Below are 20,161 nucleotides of genomic sequence, written 5' to 3' on the forward strand. Positions count from 1 at the left end.
CCAGGCCAAGGGCAACTGGGAGATGTCGCAGCCACTTTCTGCCTGGTTAAACCCATGTTTTTCTCTGGTGTCTTTTTGAAATTCTGAATGGAAACTTTGAGCAAAAAACACCTCTTCTCTTATTCCTTACTACCCACCCTTTAGCATCTTCTCAAACTGCTGAGCCCCTTTGCTCCTGGGAGAATTTTTTCCAAAGCAGATATTTTCTCCCTGCCTGAAAGTGTCTGTATTAATATTAAAATTACAATTAGCAGATGAAACATATAAAACCTCTTGGTAGGACCTGTAAAATAAAATGACAGAGTTGCCCTGCTGGTCAGGGCAGGAGGAGAGACTGTGCTGGTCCTGGTAGTTCTTGCTGCCGTGGTTTGTGAACATGCTCATGCCATTGCAAAGCACAAAGCCCCGCTTCCCTCCTGCCCTTCAGCTAAAGCACCCAGGGCGATGCAATGCCTGCAGCTCTAGTGGAGGGCAGAGGGGCCAGGGGCCGGCCAGCAGGTCACAGCATCAACAGACACGTGCAGAAAGGACAGGGCTGGCTCTGTCAGCATTGGCGCATTGCCCTGACAGAGCTCCAGCAGCTCCATGAGGACCAGCCCTGTCTCTTCCTGTCCGTGCAGGAAGGATTTGTGGGGCTCCTCATGTAAGTGAGCATCCTGACCTCTGCACAGGTGACCTGTTTGCATGGTGTAGGATGTTAAATTTTGCCTTAATGTGCCTGCCGAACACCAGTTTTTGTGAAGTGTGCCGGGCACTTCCCCATAAATAAATGATGGAGCATTATTCAGTCCACTTAGATCAATACATCAGCTTGACAAGTTCCAGTTCCTGGAATTTTCTGACGCCCTGGAACATCTTCTCTGCAGCTGTGCTGCTTATAATCCATGGTGTGCAGCTCAAACAAACTCCAGGGAGCAGCACATCAGGAGCCAACCGTGTTGGTGCTGCCACCTTGCCAACCCCAGCGTTCCTGGGGATAGGTGCACTGGAATTGCAGCAAGGGCAGGCCAAATTCACTGCCAGACTGCACAAATCCTGTGCTCCATGGGACTGCCCAACCCCACAGTCATGTGCTCCATGTGCTCCTGCCCCAGCACAGAGGGGACCCCAGCGGTGCCAGAAATAAGCCACATTCAGGCCCTTTGCAAACTGAGGCAGATGCGTTACGGCCACCAGGAGGATTTGTGACCTGGTGCAATGGGAGAGGATGGTCTCAAACTCTTTTTTGCTCTATTATAAATACAGCCTCAGATGCTGTGATTCTACACACACATCATCTCCATGCCCCAGGCTGCTGTACCCCATGTTTTATCCTCACTTCTGGTTTTTGGATTTTCTGCAGGATATGTGAGGTACAGGTTACCTAAGGACCTACCTCCCCATACCAGCACTTTTAACAAGGTGTGGATTATCTGTGGTGCTGGCTCTGTGCATGGAAACACAGTATGTTACTAATCTCCTGCTGCTGTTAGCTCACATTTATCACAGGAGTATCTGCTTACCTTTGATTCAAGATCCCTCCATCAGGGACCCAGGGCAGTATTTGTCTGTGAACTGCTGCGTATGCCTATGGGATTGTAAAAGTAAATAAATATAATTAATAATCATCTGACTTCAGAGCAGCATTGGCAGGGAGGTAAATGTAACCTTCATAGAATTACAAACAAAATCAAGAGAAAAAGGAAAACCTTTCTAGGAGCTTGTATGAATGAAGTAATTGTATCCAAGCTGCTTGGAAATTATTCTGCCAATATTGTTTGGATGGCTTTTGGAAGATCAGAAGCATTGAGTTTCTCTCTAAATCAGGATTCTGGCCAAAAACATTTAAAAAATAGCTTTTTTAAAAGATGTCTGCGTTTTCTATAAATTAAAATGCAGATAAAAATAAAAAGCCTCAGGGTCCTCACCCTGCTTCAGCATCTGACCTAAAAGGGAGCAACCCAGACCCTGCAACACCAGGACTGAACTGGAGGGAGGGGCAAAATAGTGCGGTTTTCTCTCAGAAAGGGATGTCTCAGACTTTTTCAGAGCTTGCCATAGGGATAAATGCTGAAGGGACAGGGGTCTGTGCCAGTGCTGGCAGCTGTGTGGGGCTGGAGCAGTAGTGGTGTCCCAGTGAGCCCGTGGCCGTGGCCACCCCTGTGGGCTGGGGACCCCGGCGTCAGGGAGCCACCGGCGCTTTCTGCCTCGCTTTAACAGTCAGAAGAAGAACTTTCCTGTTTAAAGATTAAACATTGTCTTTAAATATTAAACAGCAAAGCTCCTCGCTCTTGATTGTGTGGCTGCTGCCGGCAGGCGGCTCGGAATTGCCACTTTTAATTAAAAAACTTTATTTTCCAGCGCAGCCTGGCAATGGCTCCTCCTCCCGGCCGGTGCTGGCTGGCTGACCTCTTCCCTGCCTGGCCTTCATCCCTCCATCATCACTGCCTGCACTTCCCTCTGCCTGCAGCAGTGACGATCCCTGCCAGCCCCAGAGTGTGAGCGGCCTTGTCTGGGACTGATCAATGCCCCTGGCACTTCCTTCCAAAACCCCAGGAAAAACAATTAAAACCCGATCGATCCTGCAGGCAGCTTTGAATATGCATAAGTGCACACTTGACCTTCAGTGGTCAGGCCAACTTCCACCCTGGCTGCTTAGCTAGTTTGCTCAGGTATTGTGGCTGTTCCGAATGACCTTGATCAGGAAAGCAAAGCGCTGTGCAGAGATGGGCCCGGTGCTGATCCGGGGGCCGGGGCACGTGCCGCCAGCTCCCTGCTGATGCTGCTACTGCTGCAGAGCCAGGGGAGGCAGGCCAGGATTGGCACTAGCACCCAGCTGCCAGGAGCTTTCCAGAGCTGTCCCCATGGCTTTCCAGAGATCCTGCCAGCCTCCTGCTGTGCTCGCTCAGTTGCTCCTGGCCAGGGTCCAAGGGATACGTCTGGGCTGGGAAGGCAGCCTGCGATATGGTAGCTCCCTGTGCAGGGAAACCCCTAGTCTTTCCTCATCCGGGGACATTCCTTCCCCAGGGATGGCCCCCAGTGCTGTCATCCTGCTGGTGCTGAGCACGAGAACCTTCCTGTGCTGTGCCTGGGTTTGCACTGTGGGATGGAGCCCAGGAGAGGGAGCCGCGTGTGGAACCACTTCTGCCATCATCCAGGGCCACCCGTGGATGGGTGGCAGGGTCCCATCCTGCACCTCCAGCTCCCCCCCACCGTGGCTGGCCAGCCTGCATCCCGCCCATGGCAGTGAACATGCCAGAGTGTATTTGTCAAAGGCAAAAGAAACCTCCCCGTTGTGTACACAAAGTGTAATTTCAGTGAATTATGCATAGACTTAATTAGGAGTTTTAATTGCTAATCATCTCCCAACAGGATTAGCAATGCTGTCTATTAATTATCTGTGGAGCCCTCTGTTTTGCTAAGGCAGGAGGAACAAAGCAGCGTGAATGGTTACGTGGGCCACTAATAAATTAACTCCCCCAAGCCCTGTGGCTCTCGGGGGGGCTGCTGGCAGTGGGGGCTGTTCAGGGGCTGGACCTGCCCATGCTGGGCAGAGCAGCAGGTAGCAGGGAAGAGGGGCTGGCAGGAGGTCCCAGTGGCAGGCAGGTGGCTGGTGGGCTGGTGGGGGGCACTGCTCAGCTCTGCTCGCCCAGTTTCCTGCTGCAGAGTGTCTCCATGGCATTTGCAGCCTGCGGAGGGTGTCGGCAATGCCCCGCCACACTGTGGCTGCAGTTAGCGATGATCCCCCCTGCAGAAGGGAGATAGGGGCTGCTGGATTGACCTGATCTCATCTGGGGACAATGGCCCTCACGGCAGCAGAGATAGTGCCAGCGTGAGCGACGCTAAGCCCACGCACCCTTCTTACTGCTCACAATGCGTTGCTGAGCTTAATTCCTCAAGATGAAGAAGATATGTGGCTGTCAGGCTGTAATTACAGCTGTGCGTGTCACACAGAGGCCTGGCTGCTTTTATGTTTGCGTTGTCCAGTGGGTTTTTGTGCCGCTCAGGCTCCCTGCTGCCTTGCTCCTGCTGGAAACCCTGCCAGGGGATGCAGTGGGGATGGAGCAGGCTCCCTCTGGCCAGGCTGCAGGCTCTGTTCAGTGGGATGAGCAGTCCTGTCTCCCAGTGGGATTTCACCCAGTGATGGAGAGCCCTGAAGCAACTGGGGTCTGGGGGTGGAAAGGAGAGGGAGCCTGGAGGGCTGTGCTTTCCGGAGGGAGGGGAAGGAGACTGCTGGCCAGGCCAGCCTCGGCATGGGTGCCCCTTTCCAAATCCCCCTGACTCCTGCTGATGACCCCATCTTTAGTAAGGCAGGAATGGGTGGATGTTATTGGAGCAACCAAGGGACGTGGGTGATGAGGTCACAGCCCCTGGCTTGCCCCAGCACGGCAAATGTAGCCTTGAGTGATGCAAATCCCTCCCTCGTGAGGGTTGTCAGCTGTACAGGACACCACCAGAGGTTCTGGACACCTCTTCTCTGAGGAGCACCACGTGGGACAGGGCAGGGTGAGGGTACTTTGTGTGGGCAGCTCCAGAAGAGCTGCTGTGAGGGTGGTGTGTGGGTCTGCACTGAACATGGTGAATGCAGACCTACGCTAGCACCGGGAGCAGCCAGACTTGGGCAAACACAAATCATGCCTGCACATGGGCTGTGCTGTCTGACACTCTGCTTCTCTCTTCCAGGCGTACAGCTTTGCCATGGGGAGTTGGCCAAAGAACGGGCTCTTAGACATGAACAAAGGACTGAACCTACAGCACATAGGGAGGCCTCACAGCGGGATAGGTGAGTGTTGCTGCCCTGTGCCATTCCCATCCCCACGGCTGCTGCTCCGGGTGCGCGGAACGTGCCTCAGCTCCGAGACCTTGTCCAGTCTGGGGTGCTAAGAGCCAGCCAAAGGACTGCAGGGTCTTCCAGCTGGTAAAAGGGATGCAGATGTGTCAGGGCAGGATGGGCACACGGATGACCTCCCTGTCCCTGGCATATCCCAATGTGCCAAACATACCTGCAGGTCCCTCTGGCTAGGGAGCTGCTTCCCTCCTGGACTGCTCTAGCAGTGCTTGGGTTGGGGTTGGATGTAGGGCAGCACCAGGTGCCTGGAGCACAGGGCAAGGGTCCCCAGGCTAGGTGGGATGCTCTTCCCGTTGGACCGGTCCTCGAGTTGCTCTGGATGCTGTGATCGTCCTTGGGAAGGAGGCTCTGCCAGGCAGCACAGCCTTGGGAGCTGGCTGGAAACACACTGCAGAGTGAAGATGCGTGGTCCCAGCTGGAGAACTGAATCATCGTCCTGTTTGCTCACATGTGTGATGAGTTTCGTGGTCCCGCAGCCTGCTCCAAGATAAACAACTGATAAACAGTGCTTCAAGATGAACAGTGGCAGAGTTCTGTGTATGCCCCAACTCCTCTGCACCAGGGATCAAAGTGATATGAGGGAGACCTCGCCTAGGACACTGAGGCCATATATCTGCCTGCTGCTTAGCCCTAGGGATGCAGAGCTGGGACAGCAGCAGGCTGCAGTACGGGCAGGAGCTCAGATTTACTGGGCTGTAGACAGGGCTGTGACTCAGGGCTGCATCACTCTTGCCTGTCTTGTTTCTCTGCGGGGCAGTGGATCACCTCTTGGAGACCAGTGGTCAGGTGTTCCCTCTGCCTCCCAGCCCTTCATCCTCAGTGACATTTGAGCATAAAGTTTGCAAGGAGGTAAGATTTACTTGGAAAAGTCACTGGCTACCTGGGCCTTGAAGAGGCTGTTTAATATTGTTTCAAGACTCTAACCATTAAACTCTCTAATCAATCCAAGTTAAGGAGATGAATTATTTAAAGCTCACCAGCTTTTAATTAGCAAGCTCCTTTTGAACTATGGATCTGGTTGCATTATTGACAGAGGTAGCATTAAAATTTGCTTCCTTGCCTGGGAGCAGATTTGCCTTGCTTGTGTGCCATGTTGGGGGATCACGGGGAGGGAGCGGGGACTGCAGGAGTTGTGTGTGCATATCCTGCTCTGGGGGCTTAGGCTTTTCCTAGGATCTCCCGGGGGATGCAGAGTTGGTTTCTGCTTCATTGTTCCTCATATTATTTGTGTCATGAGCTCTCTATTGCTGTCATCCCTTACTCCAACAAAGCATCCACATCTCTAGAGTATCATCTGTCTGCCATTGGTCTCTGCCCATGTTTATCTCAGTGCTCTTGTCTTGCACAGGTGTGACTCCTCTGCCTGACAGAGTTCAGAGAGATGCTGTTCATGTCCCTCCCCATTCCAGTCCTTTAGGAGCGTTTTGCTTCTTCATTTCTGCCAAACTCCCTCTGTGAGGGAGCTCTCCCAGCTCTCCCCAGTACAGGGTGAGCTGTGGGTGAATTGCCCATGGAGAAGCAAGACCCAGCAGCCAAGCTCCATTCTTGCAGCACTTCATCCCAGTGGCAAACCTGCCTTTCCCACACTGTTTGGAAAGGGTTTATGTGGGTGCTTTGAGGGATGCCAGGCCAGCAGTGTGACAGTCTCCATCTCCCTGGTACTGCCAAGGGTGCATATATGCCCTGTGTGTTACAGCCTACTGGCTGCTCCATTTGAGCTGGCTCCAGAGCAGATCTGTCTGGGATGTCTAGAATCCTCTGACTGCCTGCAGAGGTGGCAGCCACTGGCACTCTCTGCCGAGTGGCTTTACTGCAGGCTGAGCCCTCGGGAGTGAGCTGGAGGCTCATTGAATGGCAGCTGGGGAGAAGAACTACTCCTCCTGGCCAGCTTGGGAGCCCCAGGCACAGCTGCTGCCTGTGCTGTCATGGCTGTTGGCTTTGGGGCTTGGTAGCCCAGTGTCCTCCTGGGAGAAGGCGAGGGGTGATGCTGATGTCTGGAGACATGCCTTGCCAGGCATTTTTTCAAGGAACAAGCTTCCTGGCTTTCTGGCCACTTTATTTCCCAGCCTGATGGCTTTTCAGGCCCTAGGCATGGATCAGGTGTTGGCTCTAGTGAGAGCCCGAGACGTCCCCAAGCCAAGGGCCAAGGAGGGGCTGCTCACTGCAGAGGCAACCTGTCTTCCTTGGGTCTGGCTTTGCTGCCTTGTCTTGGAGCAAGTGTCAGTCCTCCACAGCCAAGTCTTTCCATGTTGGCCACTGAGACTGGGCCACTGGGAACAGTCATCCCAACTGCTGATGGTTGCCCTGTGCCCTGAGCAGTCCTCACCTCTCTCTTCTTCATGCTCTCAACTGCCCTTGCTTCAAGGCTGGGAGGAGCCATCCATCCCTTTCACTGCCCAGGGCTGCCTTCCCCTCCCTGACTGTAAGGAGCCTTGCTGCCAACACAGCCCTGCTTCTCAGGCGAACAAATGACCCCCAGTCAAGGATTGCTGCACAAGAAGAGAGGGAAGAATGGTGAAGCATGCTACCTGCCAGCCTCTCATTGCCCACAGTGAGACAGAAGCTGGCTGTGGTTCTGGGGGTGGTTCCCATGTGGTCTAGAGCCTCCTTTCTCTTTGTTCTCAGTCCTGGGGTGCAGCAGGGTTGAGCGACGTTGGGGAGCTGAAAGGAGGGTATCTAAGGTGGGTATAACCAGAGTCAGCCTCTGATGTTCATGGTCCTCATGGGTCACTGATGTCCAGAAATCTGCAAACCAAAGAGGGCCGAGAAGGGAGCAGCAAGTAGATTTGTTAGCCAGTCTCACCAGCTTCACAATACCATGCCATGTAAGAGACTGTCTGTGCAGCTCCTTTCCCAGGAGGATGGGAAACCTCTCCAGCATGGGGAGTGGTCCAGGGGGATGCAGACATTCCTGTGAAGCCTCAGCTTGCTTATGCAGGAATGTGCAACAAGGATATTTCCCTTCAAATCTGACAGAAAAATTGCAGTGGATGGCCACTTGTTTTTGCAAACGATTTGCAAGGAATTTTGCTGTCTTGCCTGATCGGTTGTGTATTGCTTTGCTTTCAAATCACTCTCTGATTCACTGTCTCAGCAGATATTGGCTCCAAATCCCTGCACTTGGCATGCTCTGGGACTAGTCCCACTCCATGCTTCATCTTCTCTCCTCCATCATGTCCAAAATCCGGGGAGTTCAGGGCGCTCGACACCCTGCAGGGCCAAGGCCAGATTCTGGATGGGAACCACCTTTAGCATCTGGTGCATATGGGCAGGAGGGTCTCGTGCTGGAGCACAGTGGAGTGTCCCCACATCCCCTGGGATATACAGCTGCACATAGAGCAAGTTGCTGCACAGAGCTCATGTTGGAGCTTTCGCCCCGTTTGTACTCATGAGCAAGTGAGCTGCAAATCTCGTTGAGGAGTTAGAAAAGTGATTTGTCTCTCCAGATACACTAAAGTCTCTCTGCATACCTGAAAATACAGCTGCCTTGGGGTGGGATGGGTGCACGTCTGGTGCTGTTGTGTTCTTGGGAGGGAAAAGGTAAAGGAAGGGGGGAAATGTCAATATTTCAGCTCTCTGAGAAGCGCTCTCTGGGGGCAGAATAAGGAGATAGAAAAGTCAGAAAAGTCCTCTTCCTGAGAGTGAGGATGCAGGAATTACCTGAGAGATCAGAAAGGAGCAAAAGGGGCGTGAAGCCTGTTCTTTCACACCTTTTCTCAGGTTGATATTTCAGCTCAAAGGATTCCTTCTGGGCTGAATGTGGCCCTGAGGACTGGAGAGGACATTTTTGTGCAACTTCCATCTCATTCTCTAACACAGATTAGTTGTGTGTGAGCTGTAGAATCTTGGGGTGAGGAACTTGGTTTCGTCTGCTGTTTTCTTGACCCTCAACAAAACGAAGTAGAGTCTTGCCAAGAAGTTACTCAATCTCACATATGTGTGGACATTCCCATTCTTAAAACATATGTTTGAGGTGGTGGTTGCCAAAAATGAGCTGCAGCTTGTAATGGGGGTCTTGGCACTCGCACACAAATATCAGCATTCACAGGCTCCACACCAGTGGAGCTGGGTACCTGTGTTAGGGTCTCTCTACTGATAGTCAGAGACTGATATAGGTCAGAAGGATCAAAATCACAGGTTTTAGTGACAGCAGATCACTTGCATTCAGAAATTGATTTTCTTCTGGTTTTGCCTTTCTTTTTAACTCGTTTCCCTGAAAAAAGGTCAAGTTTTACTGAACAGCACCTATGAAACCAAGTATAGCTTTCCTCACCACTGCCCTGTTGTTAAATCTGGTTATTCTTTTACTCATCAAATACTCTATTTTTGCTACTTTTATTTTGATCGATTATGTAACATAGTATGCCTTTAGTCTTAGTTTTTAGATATTTTTTACATTAGAAAAATGGTGAATCACTATTTGCTCTTGAAGAGGTGGTGATTAAATTATTACTCATGATTGCTCTTTTGGATGAAAACTGTAATGCTAAAGTACCCCAGCAGTTTGAATTGATTTTATTAGTAAAATCTCTTTGCCTTGCAAATACACAATACAGAACGAAAAGTAAATTTCAGAATACTTTTTAGGTTAAAACACCTGGTGCATGAAACCAAAGCAAGAAGTGATCAGTGAGTTGAAGAAGTGTTTCCAGAAACTACCCTTTCAAGACTTTAGAATGAGTACATCTCATCCTCTCCTCTTGGTTGGTTTGTTTGTTTCTCTGATTATGGAAAGATAAAAAGCACACCTTCTTTGTTATTGTCAGTCCTTTATTGTTTCTCAGCTCTGAATAAGCCAGTTCTTGAACTGCAAATATACCAGAAACAGGAAAAAGTTTCCAAATCTGCAGAAGTAGCTGCTCCTGCTGGGAAAGTTTGTTTCTCACCTGTCAGTTATGCTTCCATCTCCAGTGCATTGACCATCTTCAAAACCTGACATTACCCCTTGCTACTGATCTTTTTTTAATCTAATTGAATTTAATTGAGTCTTTAAAGTTTAGGCTTTAGCACACACATTATTGTGATTTTAGATTTAGTTGTAAATGTCTGGTTTGTTTGGAGGTTTTTTTTCTTTTTAGGGGAAAGAGGGCAGCCAGGCTTCTGTGTGTCTTGCTGAACCTGCAGTACCCATCCCAGGTGACCAGGAGATCTGGTCCCACAGTAGCACCTGTCTTGACGCGGTGCCCTCACTGGGCTGTTTTACACCAGCTGGTGTAATCCCGTGAGCTGTGAGCCTCTGTGCAGGACTCACCATCTTTCCTGCGCCCATGGTTCCCCTGGCTGGGGCTGTGCCGTGCTCCATCCACGGGGATCTCTGCCGTGCCAAATGGAAAAGCCCCACCTGCCTGGGCAGGTCCGCACCCCACGCGGTGAGCGACCCAGCAAGCCACTGTGCCTTCCTGGCTCCATCTCTCTCTTTTCATTTACTGATTGGAAATCTCGGAAGGTTAGGATGTGATATTGTTCCTTATCCAGAGCATTAATTAGGCCTCGGAAAGAAGAAGAGGAATTGCGTGTTTTTAACAGTGAGGTTAATGGGATGCTCGCAGAGTAGACAGTTTTAATGAGCTTCAACTCGATGTGCAGTGAGTTTACTCTTTGTGTTAAAAGGGTCACACTGCAGTAGTTTGATGTGGATTGTCTCCTGGCCCCCAGTGTCATAGGTGAGCGTCTGTCAGAGTCCAGTCAGAGCACATTTACTTAGTGACACGATTCTAATTAACTACCTCGAGCTGCCACCGCCGCGGGGAGCCAGGCCAGCGCCTGCCGGGGTTCCTCCTGCCCGGCGGAGCCATCCCTCTCCCCGCCGCTGTGCCCGGCGGCGCTGGGCTGCTCCGGCTGACACCGAGGGAGAGGGCGGCGAGGGCCGCGCTCGCCGAGTGCGGTGGCAGGTGATGGGCCACCCTCCGTAATGGGGGCCTTTGCTGTCAGCGCCGGCTCTGCCCCGCGGACCTCGGGGGGGGGGCTGATGAGGCTTTGCCTCGCCCTGGGAGGTGCTGGGAATGTGTGGTCCTGGCAGCTTGTTGGCTTTATTTCAGCCTCCTCTCGCTCTTCCCTGTTTTTCCTTTCCCCTCTTTGGTTTTCCTGCCTCTCTCAGGGGTGCAGCATCTGTGGGATCCTCAGCCACCCTTGGTGCCCACCTGCCTGCTCTGCATCAGGGCAGAGGTGGACAGCTTTTTGTGAAACTCATCTTCATGTTTTTGACCACTTTCCACTGGACGGAAAGAGCCAGGCAGAGCCAGTCCCATCCTCCCTGTCCCTCCCAGGGTATGGGAGAAGCCTTGGAGAACACTGTACTCTCCCAGAGCAGGCATATCCCGTTCTTTTTCAGCTCTTCATTTCTCCGCTGAGGTGGCACACAGCTGGTGCCAAGCCTAGGGGTCAGTGCCATTTGCACCACACCATCCTTCTGCTAAGGGATACCGAGAGGGAGACCTGAGTACGGGGCTCGCTCCTGCAGAGTGGGACACAGGGCTGCCTTGGGGCACTGCCCCGCACACAGCAGCCCCAGCCCAAGGCAGAAGGGGAAGGACTCTGAATTAAATAATTAAAAGAGACTTAAGTAAAAATCAACAGAAATGTCACCAAATGAGCAGTGTCATTTTGAATTAGTGCTCGTAAAGGTCAGGCGGATCCAGAACAGGTGGAGCGGCTGCGTGCGGGGTGTCGTGGCCAGGCAGTGTGTCCCGGCACCCAGGCGGGGTGCAGGGTCCAGCACAGCCGCTCTGGGGCATCTGCTGCACCACGGGCACGGGGACAGGGTGGTGGGCAGGTGGCAGAGGGTCCTGCTGCGAGCACTGGGTCCCACATCCAAGAGGAGGGGTGGGGAGGGAGGGCCGGCCGGGGTGGCCAGTTAGAGGATGAGCAACTGTCAGAGTCCAGTCAGAGCACATTAACGTGGTGACATGATTCTAATTAACTACCGTGAGAGGTGTCACAGCTGGAAAAGCAGTGAGCAGAGACAAGCTTTTAAAAAAAGAAAAAAGCAATGTGACAGTCTTTTTTTTCCCCCCTCTTTCTTTTTCTTTTCTTTCCCTTTTTTTTTTTTTTTTTTTTACTCTTGTATGCTCTCTCCCCTCCATGTGGGAGTGGATCTAAAGATAATTAGGATGTCTGGCTGCCTGGGAACCTGAGCCGGGGCTCTTTTGCTTTCAGTCATTTAAGTTTTCGACATCTCTCTGAAGGGACTTGGTGGCGCAGTGGATTACTGCGCACCAGAGTGACAGAACACTCTTCTAATCGTAAACCCTTTTTAGAAAGGATTCTGCTCTCCCTTTTTCCCCTGGAGCAGCAGGGGGTATGTTCTGATCACTGCAGCTCTGTTCCCATACATGCTACAATGGGAAACTCAAGGTCTTTCAGCTGTTTCCTGCAGTTAACAAAGGAGACACAGAAGAAAGAAAGGAAGGATGATTGAGTGTTTGTGTTGACTGCACTCACCCCTCCGTCCTACCCTGCCAAAAGTTGGTCGAGCGCCCATCCAACCCCACTGCCTGCCGGGGATGTGATGGATTTGTCACACCTTGCCCTTGGCTGAGGGCTCGCCATCCCTGGAGAGCGACCTTTGGAGGGAGTGTGACGGCTGCAGGGACTTCAGCTGCCTGAGAAAAGTCAGGGTGCTGCCATGTGCTCCTCCCAGCCCCCAGGCAAGCAGCGGCAGTGCCTGCTCCCTGGGGATGCGTGGAAGGTATGTGCAAGCCCCTCTCTTCTGGCTGGAAGCAGTTATGTTTGCAGCACCAGTGTTAGACTGAAGATTTAAGAGGGATTTCTGGATTGTTTGCTGTGCTGCAGTGCCTGGGAGGCCCAGCTGCAGATTGGAGCAAGTCTGTCTCAAGCCTCAGATCTGGCTGATCCCCAGCAGGATAACATTGCCATCATCGTGCAACTGCCCTCTGGTAGGGGGGCTGCTGTGGTACCCTCTTCCTCTGGCTTGTGGTTTTAGGGACAGCAGTGGGGACTGTCTCCATTGGTGAGCTCTGCTGTCCTTTCCACCCTCCCTCCTCAGCCCAACACCTGGCCCAGTTTCTGTCCCCAATGACAGACAAGAAACCTCTTATATGTATACCCCTCTAAACTGGGATCACAGGGAGAGGCAGATGGTTTGTGTTATGTGTGCTCTGTGTTAGCGATCAGCTGGTCCCAAAACCAGGAGTGTGCAGACCTGAACTGATCTGTGCTATAGAGACCCTAGAACTGCATCAGACCCATTGCACTGTAAGCTATTTGTCCAGTCCTGAGCCCTGCAAAATATTCCCCCCCACCACTACTGGAACAACCCTTGCAGTGAGTGAGCCCTGTCCCATGTTGTGCTGGGCAGATAGAACATCTTCACTAGCACTTGTTCTCCTGCCCCTGTAACAGCAGCACTTCCCAAGCAGTGAGATGTGTGTTGGGTGAGAAGCCTTGGAAGACCATTAACTTTCTGCAGAGCTTTTTCTGCAAAAAGTAGCAATGTAAAACACTGAGTGACATTTTGATTTCCCGTAGATTGTTTTGGTGCCTTGGTGTCTCTCTGCGATATGTCCCAGACAAGGCTAAATGGTAGCGTGTCTTCCCTTAGCTGTGAGAAGGGAAAGAATGTTAATGAAGATAAATATTGTGTTAATGAACATAAACATCTCAATTAAGGGCACGGATTGCCGGCCCTGCTCTGCACTGGACACCGGTGAAAGGTATCTTTTAACATCATGCTGTCCTGCAACAGCAGTGTGTTCCCAGATCTGCCCTTACATGCCTCTGTCCTGGGGGATCACAAGGATGCCACTGTCCCTCTCAGGTTAGCCCTTGTCTCTGGAGTTTGGGCATCTATCTGTTCCCATCTCAATACTCCCTGGAGCATGTGGGGCTGCTGGCTGTGAGCATCGTGGTCCCCCTCTGCAAGGAGGAGAGACTCCTGCCTAAGTTTTACTGAGGATCCGCCTTTAAGGAGAGTGGTGGCAGAGGTACGGAGGGAAGGCTGTGTCAGCAAGGGACGCCAGGTTTAAAGCTGCCCCGCTTTACCTAATGAGAACTGATTGCAAGGTGCAGGAGGGCAGGGGGTACCAGTCAGCCAGAGAGACTCCACTGCAATTTAACAAGTTTTCATTCCCCTGAGTTCCCTGATAAGACCCCCCTCTAAGTCTGTACAGGAATTCATAAGAATAGGATAATTAGGATGTTTCAAAGCTGCGACCCTCAGAGGAGTCCTTGGATTAATCTGTTTTTTCCCTTAAAGACATCTGTAACTACAATCTTTGTTTCTCTCCTCTTCTTCCCCCCCCTCCTCCTTCCTTTCCCCCCTTGTCTGTCTCTGTATCTCCTGTCAAACCGTGGCAGACGTAAATGACAAAGAAATCAGAAAGAGAGATCAATGCAGTCCAAATTAGCACTTGGAGATAGACTGTGCTGGAGATGTCAGAGCCTGACCCCAGTTGATCTGCCAGCCTCTGCTGGTGATATTATGCAAATTGCATCCATCTGGCAGAGCCCAGTAAAGGACTAATGGGGCAGGGAGGGGGCCAGGACCAGGCGCCTTTGGGAAGGGGAGAGAGATGGGGGTCTTTGGGCAGGGGTCCCTGATCGACAGGGGAGATAAGGTACTGCATTGGCTTCCTTTGCGCTCCTGGGCGGATTAAAAACCAAACTCCAGATAAGAGATAACCAAACTTCATTCTGCTTTTTATTTTATTCCTTATTGCTACCCCCACACAACCTACTACCAAAAAGACAGGGGGGAAAAAGGTGGTTCTTGGTGCTCTTGTTTCCTGCACGTCATTACCACTAATGGCAGTTTGAGGGGAGAGACAAAGTCGGGGAAAGAAAGCAAAAAAAAAAAAAGCTGGCTGCTTAAAAGACGGTTGTAATAGGAGCATGGATAATAGAAATCTCAAATTACGATGATCGCCTTGTTAAGAAGTTTGAAAATACAGCCAGATTGTCTTTAATGAGAGAAATATGGCTGTTAGTTAGTGAAGGAGGAGGGAATGGACCTTGTTTCAAGATCTGTAGCTCACCCATCAAAGAGGCACCGTCTGTTTCATTTCAAAATCCTGCTCCTCTGCCTGATATTAAAAATAGTTGTTAAAGGCTTTGACTAGCAAGACAATTCTCTTTGACTTCCTACTCTCTCTCCACCTCCCCCAAAAGACTTCGCCAGGGTAACTTCTGCTTTAAAAAAACAGCCAAGCAAAGAAAGAAAGAGGAAAGTTTTGGGCTGCAGGGTGATACTGCAAGGTGATACTGTTCTGGGGTGCCCAGAGCCTTGAGACTGAGCACAGTGGCTGTTCCCACTGTGGCAGAGGAGAGCCCCCTCTGTGCCATGTGCCTGCTGTGCCAGAATGAGTGCTGAGATGTGGTACCATCACTGCTTTCCTCTTGGCAGCCCCGACCCAGGCTCAGGACAGCAGTGGCTTTTTTGGCAACTGAACCCCCATTAAGCACCTTGGTGCTGCTTTCCTTTACTCTCCCTGGAGCCTGGGAAGTGGCACCGGGCCAGGGCTGAGGATGCAGAGAAGGGCTCTAACAGAAGCCAGGTCTGGCAGCTGCCTGCCACCCCCACCTCTTGTGAAGAGCTGAGGGGCACCTCTGTGCTGGTAGGCTCTGACCCGTAACTCCTGCCTTGCTGCGGTGCTGACAGTCCCCAGAAACCAAAGGATCACATTAATTGGTTTCAGGATCGTGGCCCCATGTCCTGAGTGGCCTGTTTTAAGATAACAAACTCAGAGTGTGTTAATAGCTGGTATAGCTCAGCAGAGGATCTAGGGATGAGGCCAGGATGGGGAAGATGCTGCTGAGTGGGGAAGATGGGCACTGAGGCATCAAGAATCTGTCCAGTGCTGTGTACTTCCCTGTCCTTACACAAATCAGTGTAATTCCCCTGCTCCCAAGTTGCTAACATGTTAAAATCACAGGGCAAAGGGCACTGGCAGGTGGGAAGGGCTGCACCAGCCAAACTGTTGCCCTTTCCCCGCACGGCCTTGATCCTTTCATGGGTCTGCAGTGGGATCAGAGGGGATCTACTCTCCTCTTTATCCTCCATAGCATCTCCCAGCTGTGCCATTAAACACCCAAGGTCTGGCTTGTTCCTAGTCCTGTAGCAGAGACACACAGCTGGCTGCGCTGGAATGGCAGTGTTTCCATGGGTTCCTGAGGATCCTGAGCAACCCTGCTCCAGCTTGGAAGCTGCATTCTTCAAACCCAGCAAGAACCCAAGCAGCTTCTCCCAGCCTTGTCTCCAAACTGGGTGCTGCCAGTGTGCAGGACCTGCAGAGGAGGCAGGAGGGGAGGGTCATGGTCACTGCTAAGGGTGGATGCACTGATCCACACTTTTGGCACCAAGGTTCCATGGCCAGTGCTGTGGTCTGACATATCTGCCCTACATGCCCAGAGGTCTCTCAAGAGATGGCATGAAGCAGGGACTCAAGAGCTCCTATCAGTTTTTGGCCAGGTGGTGGTCCAGGGATGCAGCAGGATCAGCTGGCTGGGCTGTGCCAGGTGGGCTGCAGAGCTATCCTGCCTCATCCCCCCGTGGCACAGAGCTGATCTTTAACCATGAAAACCCCCTATCCAGTGATGCAGTGCAAACCCCCCAGTGATGGAGAGCGCCCACAGCCCTGGGTCACTTTTCCTGCTGTAATTACATGCAGCCTGTGATGTGCAGGGATAGCAGCCAGCCAGCCCGAGGAGCTGCCTCTGCACAGACCCTCCTGCAGTGCCCCACCCCTGCATTGCCCCTGGTCTCCTGCCCACCCTCAGCAGCAGGCATGGCACTGGCACTGCTGGTTGCCTTTGCTTCCTAGGTCATGCATCTCCCTGCCTGCTGCCACCTCTCAGCCTGGCCCCAGCAGACAGGGGACCTGTGCCCTGGCATTGCCACCTCAGGATCCTTTCCCCGGGGGCTCTGTGGACAGAGTGAGCCTGCGGAGGGGCCAGGGCCGGGTCCCTTCTCCCATTCATCCACTCCACCCCTAAGGATGAATGAAGGGGCACCTGCCCCTTTCTCTCCTTGCCTGTGTGTTTCCAGGTGCGTGCCCAGGAGTCTCGGGGCTTGGCAGCTGGGTCATCTCCAGCACCCACAAAGCCCCCTGCTCGTGCTCTCCCCCTCCAAAAGTACATATATAACAGCCGAGAGAGGGAAAGAAAAGGAGAGACGCCGGCTTTGCCTCCACGCTCCCATCCAGAGCAGTCTCCTAATGAGAAGAATATGGCTGCTAGTTAGCAGAGGGGTGTGTCCTGTAGGCTAAAATGAGATAGTTACACTGCACTGATTGAAGGTTGAGGTTAGAGGGCAGCACAATTATGTTCAGGAGATTCAAGGGCTCTGTTTGATGCGGCAGTTCTAAGCTCCCAGCCAGTGTCAGTAGTTTAGCTCAGGGTTTCTTTTTTTTTTTTTTTTTTTGGTGGGCTAAAGACAGGAAGGATAAAAACTATGGGAATGAGTTGTTACTATTATTATAAAGTGGTGTGAATTTTCTTTTTTTTTAAACCACCAGTTCACCCCCATTTTGCTTAACTGTTTCCTGATCATTATTTTTAAAGCTGCTTGGAGGGAAGAAGAGAGCATCCCCTTCCCCCTGGAGAGCAGCTCTGAATTTTCCCCCAGACAGGGAAGGTGATTTTTTTGTGTCCGCTTCTGCTCAGTTCACCGACAACGGGTAGATCAGGAAAGCAATTAGCAGTTCAAATTATGCCAAGGCCAAATTCTTTGTCTCAAAATCACGGGTTAAGAGTTGCAAAAGAACCTTAATTGTCTGGTGCTGAACTAGACGTTTTTTTCCTGAAAGCATTTCCAGTGCTTAGGGCTGTTTGTGTGGGGAGTTTCTTGTGTTTCAAAAGCCATTCAGTGTTCTCCCAGAGCCGCAGCAGTGTCCAAGCACCCGTGGCCTCTCTGCCATCAGCCAGATAGCTGCCCTGCAGGCAGCCATGCATCCATCCCTAGACGATCCTGGTTGCTGTCACCCTTCTCCACTGCCCTCTCTTCTAACCCCTCTGTAGCTCTCTGGTCTCTGCCCTCACTGCAGTGAGGTGAGGACCAAAGGGACTGCTTGCCTGCAACAGCAGCACATGGCAGCCCTGTGCTGCCCATGCAAGGAGGCTGTTGCTTCCTCAGCGGCAGCACCCAGCCCTGCTGGGCTGAACACGGCGTGCTGGCCTGCCCGTGTCATCCACTGCACCCCTAAGGACAAAGGAAGGGGTGCCTGCTCCCCAGGGCCTGCTGTGTCCCAAGCCCAAACGTTGCATTTCCTTTTGATCTGAGTGACAGCCTGCTTTATTTACTCTAATGGTTCTCAGTTTTAAATGTTAATTCCTCCCTGAAGAAAATGTCTTTTCAGGATGAGTTGCCCATCAGCAGGGACACGGACGGTGTGCTGCCCCTTAGCAGACCCAGGCATTAACCCAGTGGGCAAGAACCTGGTAGGTGCAGAGGGCTGTGATGCCCAGGGAGCACCTCAGCCCCTGCCACCACTGTGGCTGGGCTGTCCCGGGGATGGCGCATCAGTGGGCAGATCCAGCCGGGACGGATGCGTCCCTAGCGTCACAGCTTGTCCCTGTGCAGTCCATTTGGCACAGCGCCACACGCCACTGCCACAGCCCCCCGTCATCCCGGCTGCAATTAGGAGTTGATGGATTGTCCCCAGGCCAGGGTCTCAGTGCAGCCCCCCAACGGGGCCGCGGCACACGCGGAGGCGGGCAGGGGCCCGCTGGGCTGCCGCCGTCCAACAACAATTTCTAATCTTGATTGGAGAGGAGGGCGGTGGGCTGGGGGGGGGAAGAATCAGAGATAAATGTTAGCTCATTTCTTAAGTAATTAGTTACCTCCTCATCCCCATGTTGTAATTGTGAACAAGCTGTAATGTTTAATTAGTGTGTAAATGAAACCCCAATTTCATAATGGCTGCAGTGACAGCGCTAAGTGAGACAGGCACAGAAGGGGCCGCATTGTTTCAGCAGGAGATGAAGCTGTCGCCCAGCAAGCCAAGCGTCTCTGGGAGAAAATGGAAATGATAAACGAAGTGAGGCTAATTAGCAAAATCCTACAGGCCCCACTGATGGTTCTCATCAAGGGGAGGTAATGAAGCGGGCGGGCCAAGCTGAGGGGGGATTAATTGGAGCTGATTGCTGCACATACAGGCACTGTAGAGCAGCAGATGCAGGGATGCAAACTTTCCTGCTTTTCTTCTCTTGCCTTTCCCCAGGACCTGGCTGTGGGTAGAGCCTGTAGGGAGCAGGGAACAACCCTGGGAGCTGGTCCTGGAGCAGGCAGGACACAGGTAGGGGTGGTTGTTCCCTGTGTGCAGATGTCTAAGCAGAGGCACGTGGGCACCCCACCCCGCAGAAAGCATGGTATGAAGGCTCTGAAACATCCGAGAGCTGCTGCAGGGCTGGTTTATAGCCCAAGAAGGGTTATAGCGCTTCGTTAGCTCTTTTCAAGTCCCTCCTCCAGTGCTGGCTGTATTTTGAGTGCAGACATTTGGAGACTAAATAAGGCACCTCTGTGTGATGGGTGCTGGGGAAGGGGTGAGTCCTCCATGCTTCCCCTCTGGGTGGGGGTCTCTGCAGACCCAATACCTGTCGCAGCACGGCGTGGTGGCCAAGCCGGAGCTCACTGTGGTGGGGGAACCTGGGGCATCGTGGAGTTGAACTTTATCCTTTCAAGCTGTGTGAGAAATGCCCTTTCTGCAGCTGTTGGCACACAACCACAACCCTGATCACACTGCATTACTTACTGACATTTCAAGGAGTGCATGGAACCCCGCTGCCAGTGGGCTCAGCCCCAAATGTCCCATCCCTGCTGCAGATGGGGTCCAGCTGCCTGCGGGCCAGGCTGCCCCCCAGCCTGCTCTTTACCTGTTTCCAACTCAGTATCAGAAGTGAGCAAAAGCCTTGCCAAGCAGAAGAGAGAACAGCAATACCTGTCTGTCTGGGCTTGCATCTGTCTGGCTGTCTAAGCAGGTTGTTCCTGGCTGCACATGGAACTGTGAGACCATGAGCAGGTCTTTTCAGTGTCTCAGCCTCCTTTTCTGTGAAAAAACGAGAGGATGAGCTGTCTGCTTGTCAAATGCCCATCCCTGGGATGTCCTGTGCCTGCCCAGAGTCACTGCATCTCTTCCTCATGGCATCTCCAAGCCCTCTGCTGCCTCTCCTGCTGAGTAATGAGAGATTTCCCTGGGCCTCCAAGGGCTCTAAAGAGGGGCTGAGCAATATTATTTATTCAGTTGTTTACAGAAGCGTTTGATCGGGAATAGTTCTTCACTGCCAGCCTGTTGTGTATTATTCATTGCAATAATCTCTGCAGATTGTGATAAACTGTAACTGCGTCGGGGCAGCGCGTAGCTGGGCTGTACTGCCACTGCT

General features: G+C 52.2%; 1 protein-coding gene across 1 annotated transcript in view; it reads left to right on the plus strand.

The window, feature by feature from the left end:
- ERI3 (ERI1 exoribonuclease family member 3) overlaps positions 1 to 20,161 on the plus strand; it is a 120,395-nt gene that overhangs the window by 78,576 nt on the left and 21,658 nt on the right. Inside the window, exon 6 of the mRNA XM_027683024.1 lies at positions 4,663 to 4,762. Coding sequence (XP_027538825.1) covers positions 4,663 to 4,762 — 100 coding nt within the window. The remainder of the gene's footprint in view (positions 1 to 4,662; positions 4,763 to 20,161) is intronic.

Source organism: Neopelma chrysocephalum, unplaced genomic scaffold (assembly GCF_003984885.1).
Source record: "Neopelma chrysocephalum unplaced genomic scaffold, ASM398488v2 Primary Assembly neopelma1_64, whole genome shotgun sequence".
Classification (NCBI taxonomy): domain Eukaryota; kingdom Metazoa; phylum Chordata; class Aves; order Passeriformes; family Pipridae; genus Neopelma; species Neopelma chrysocephalum.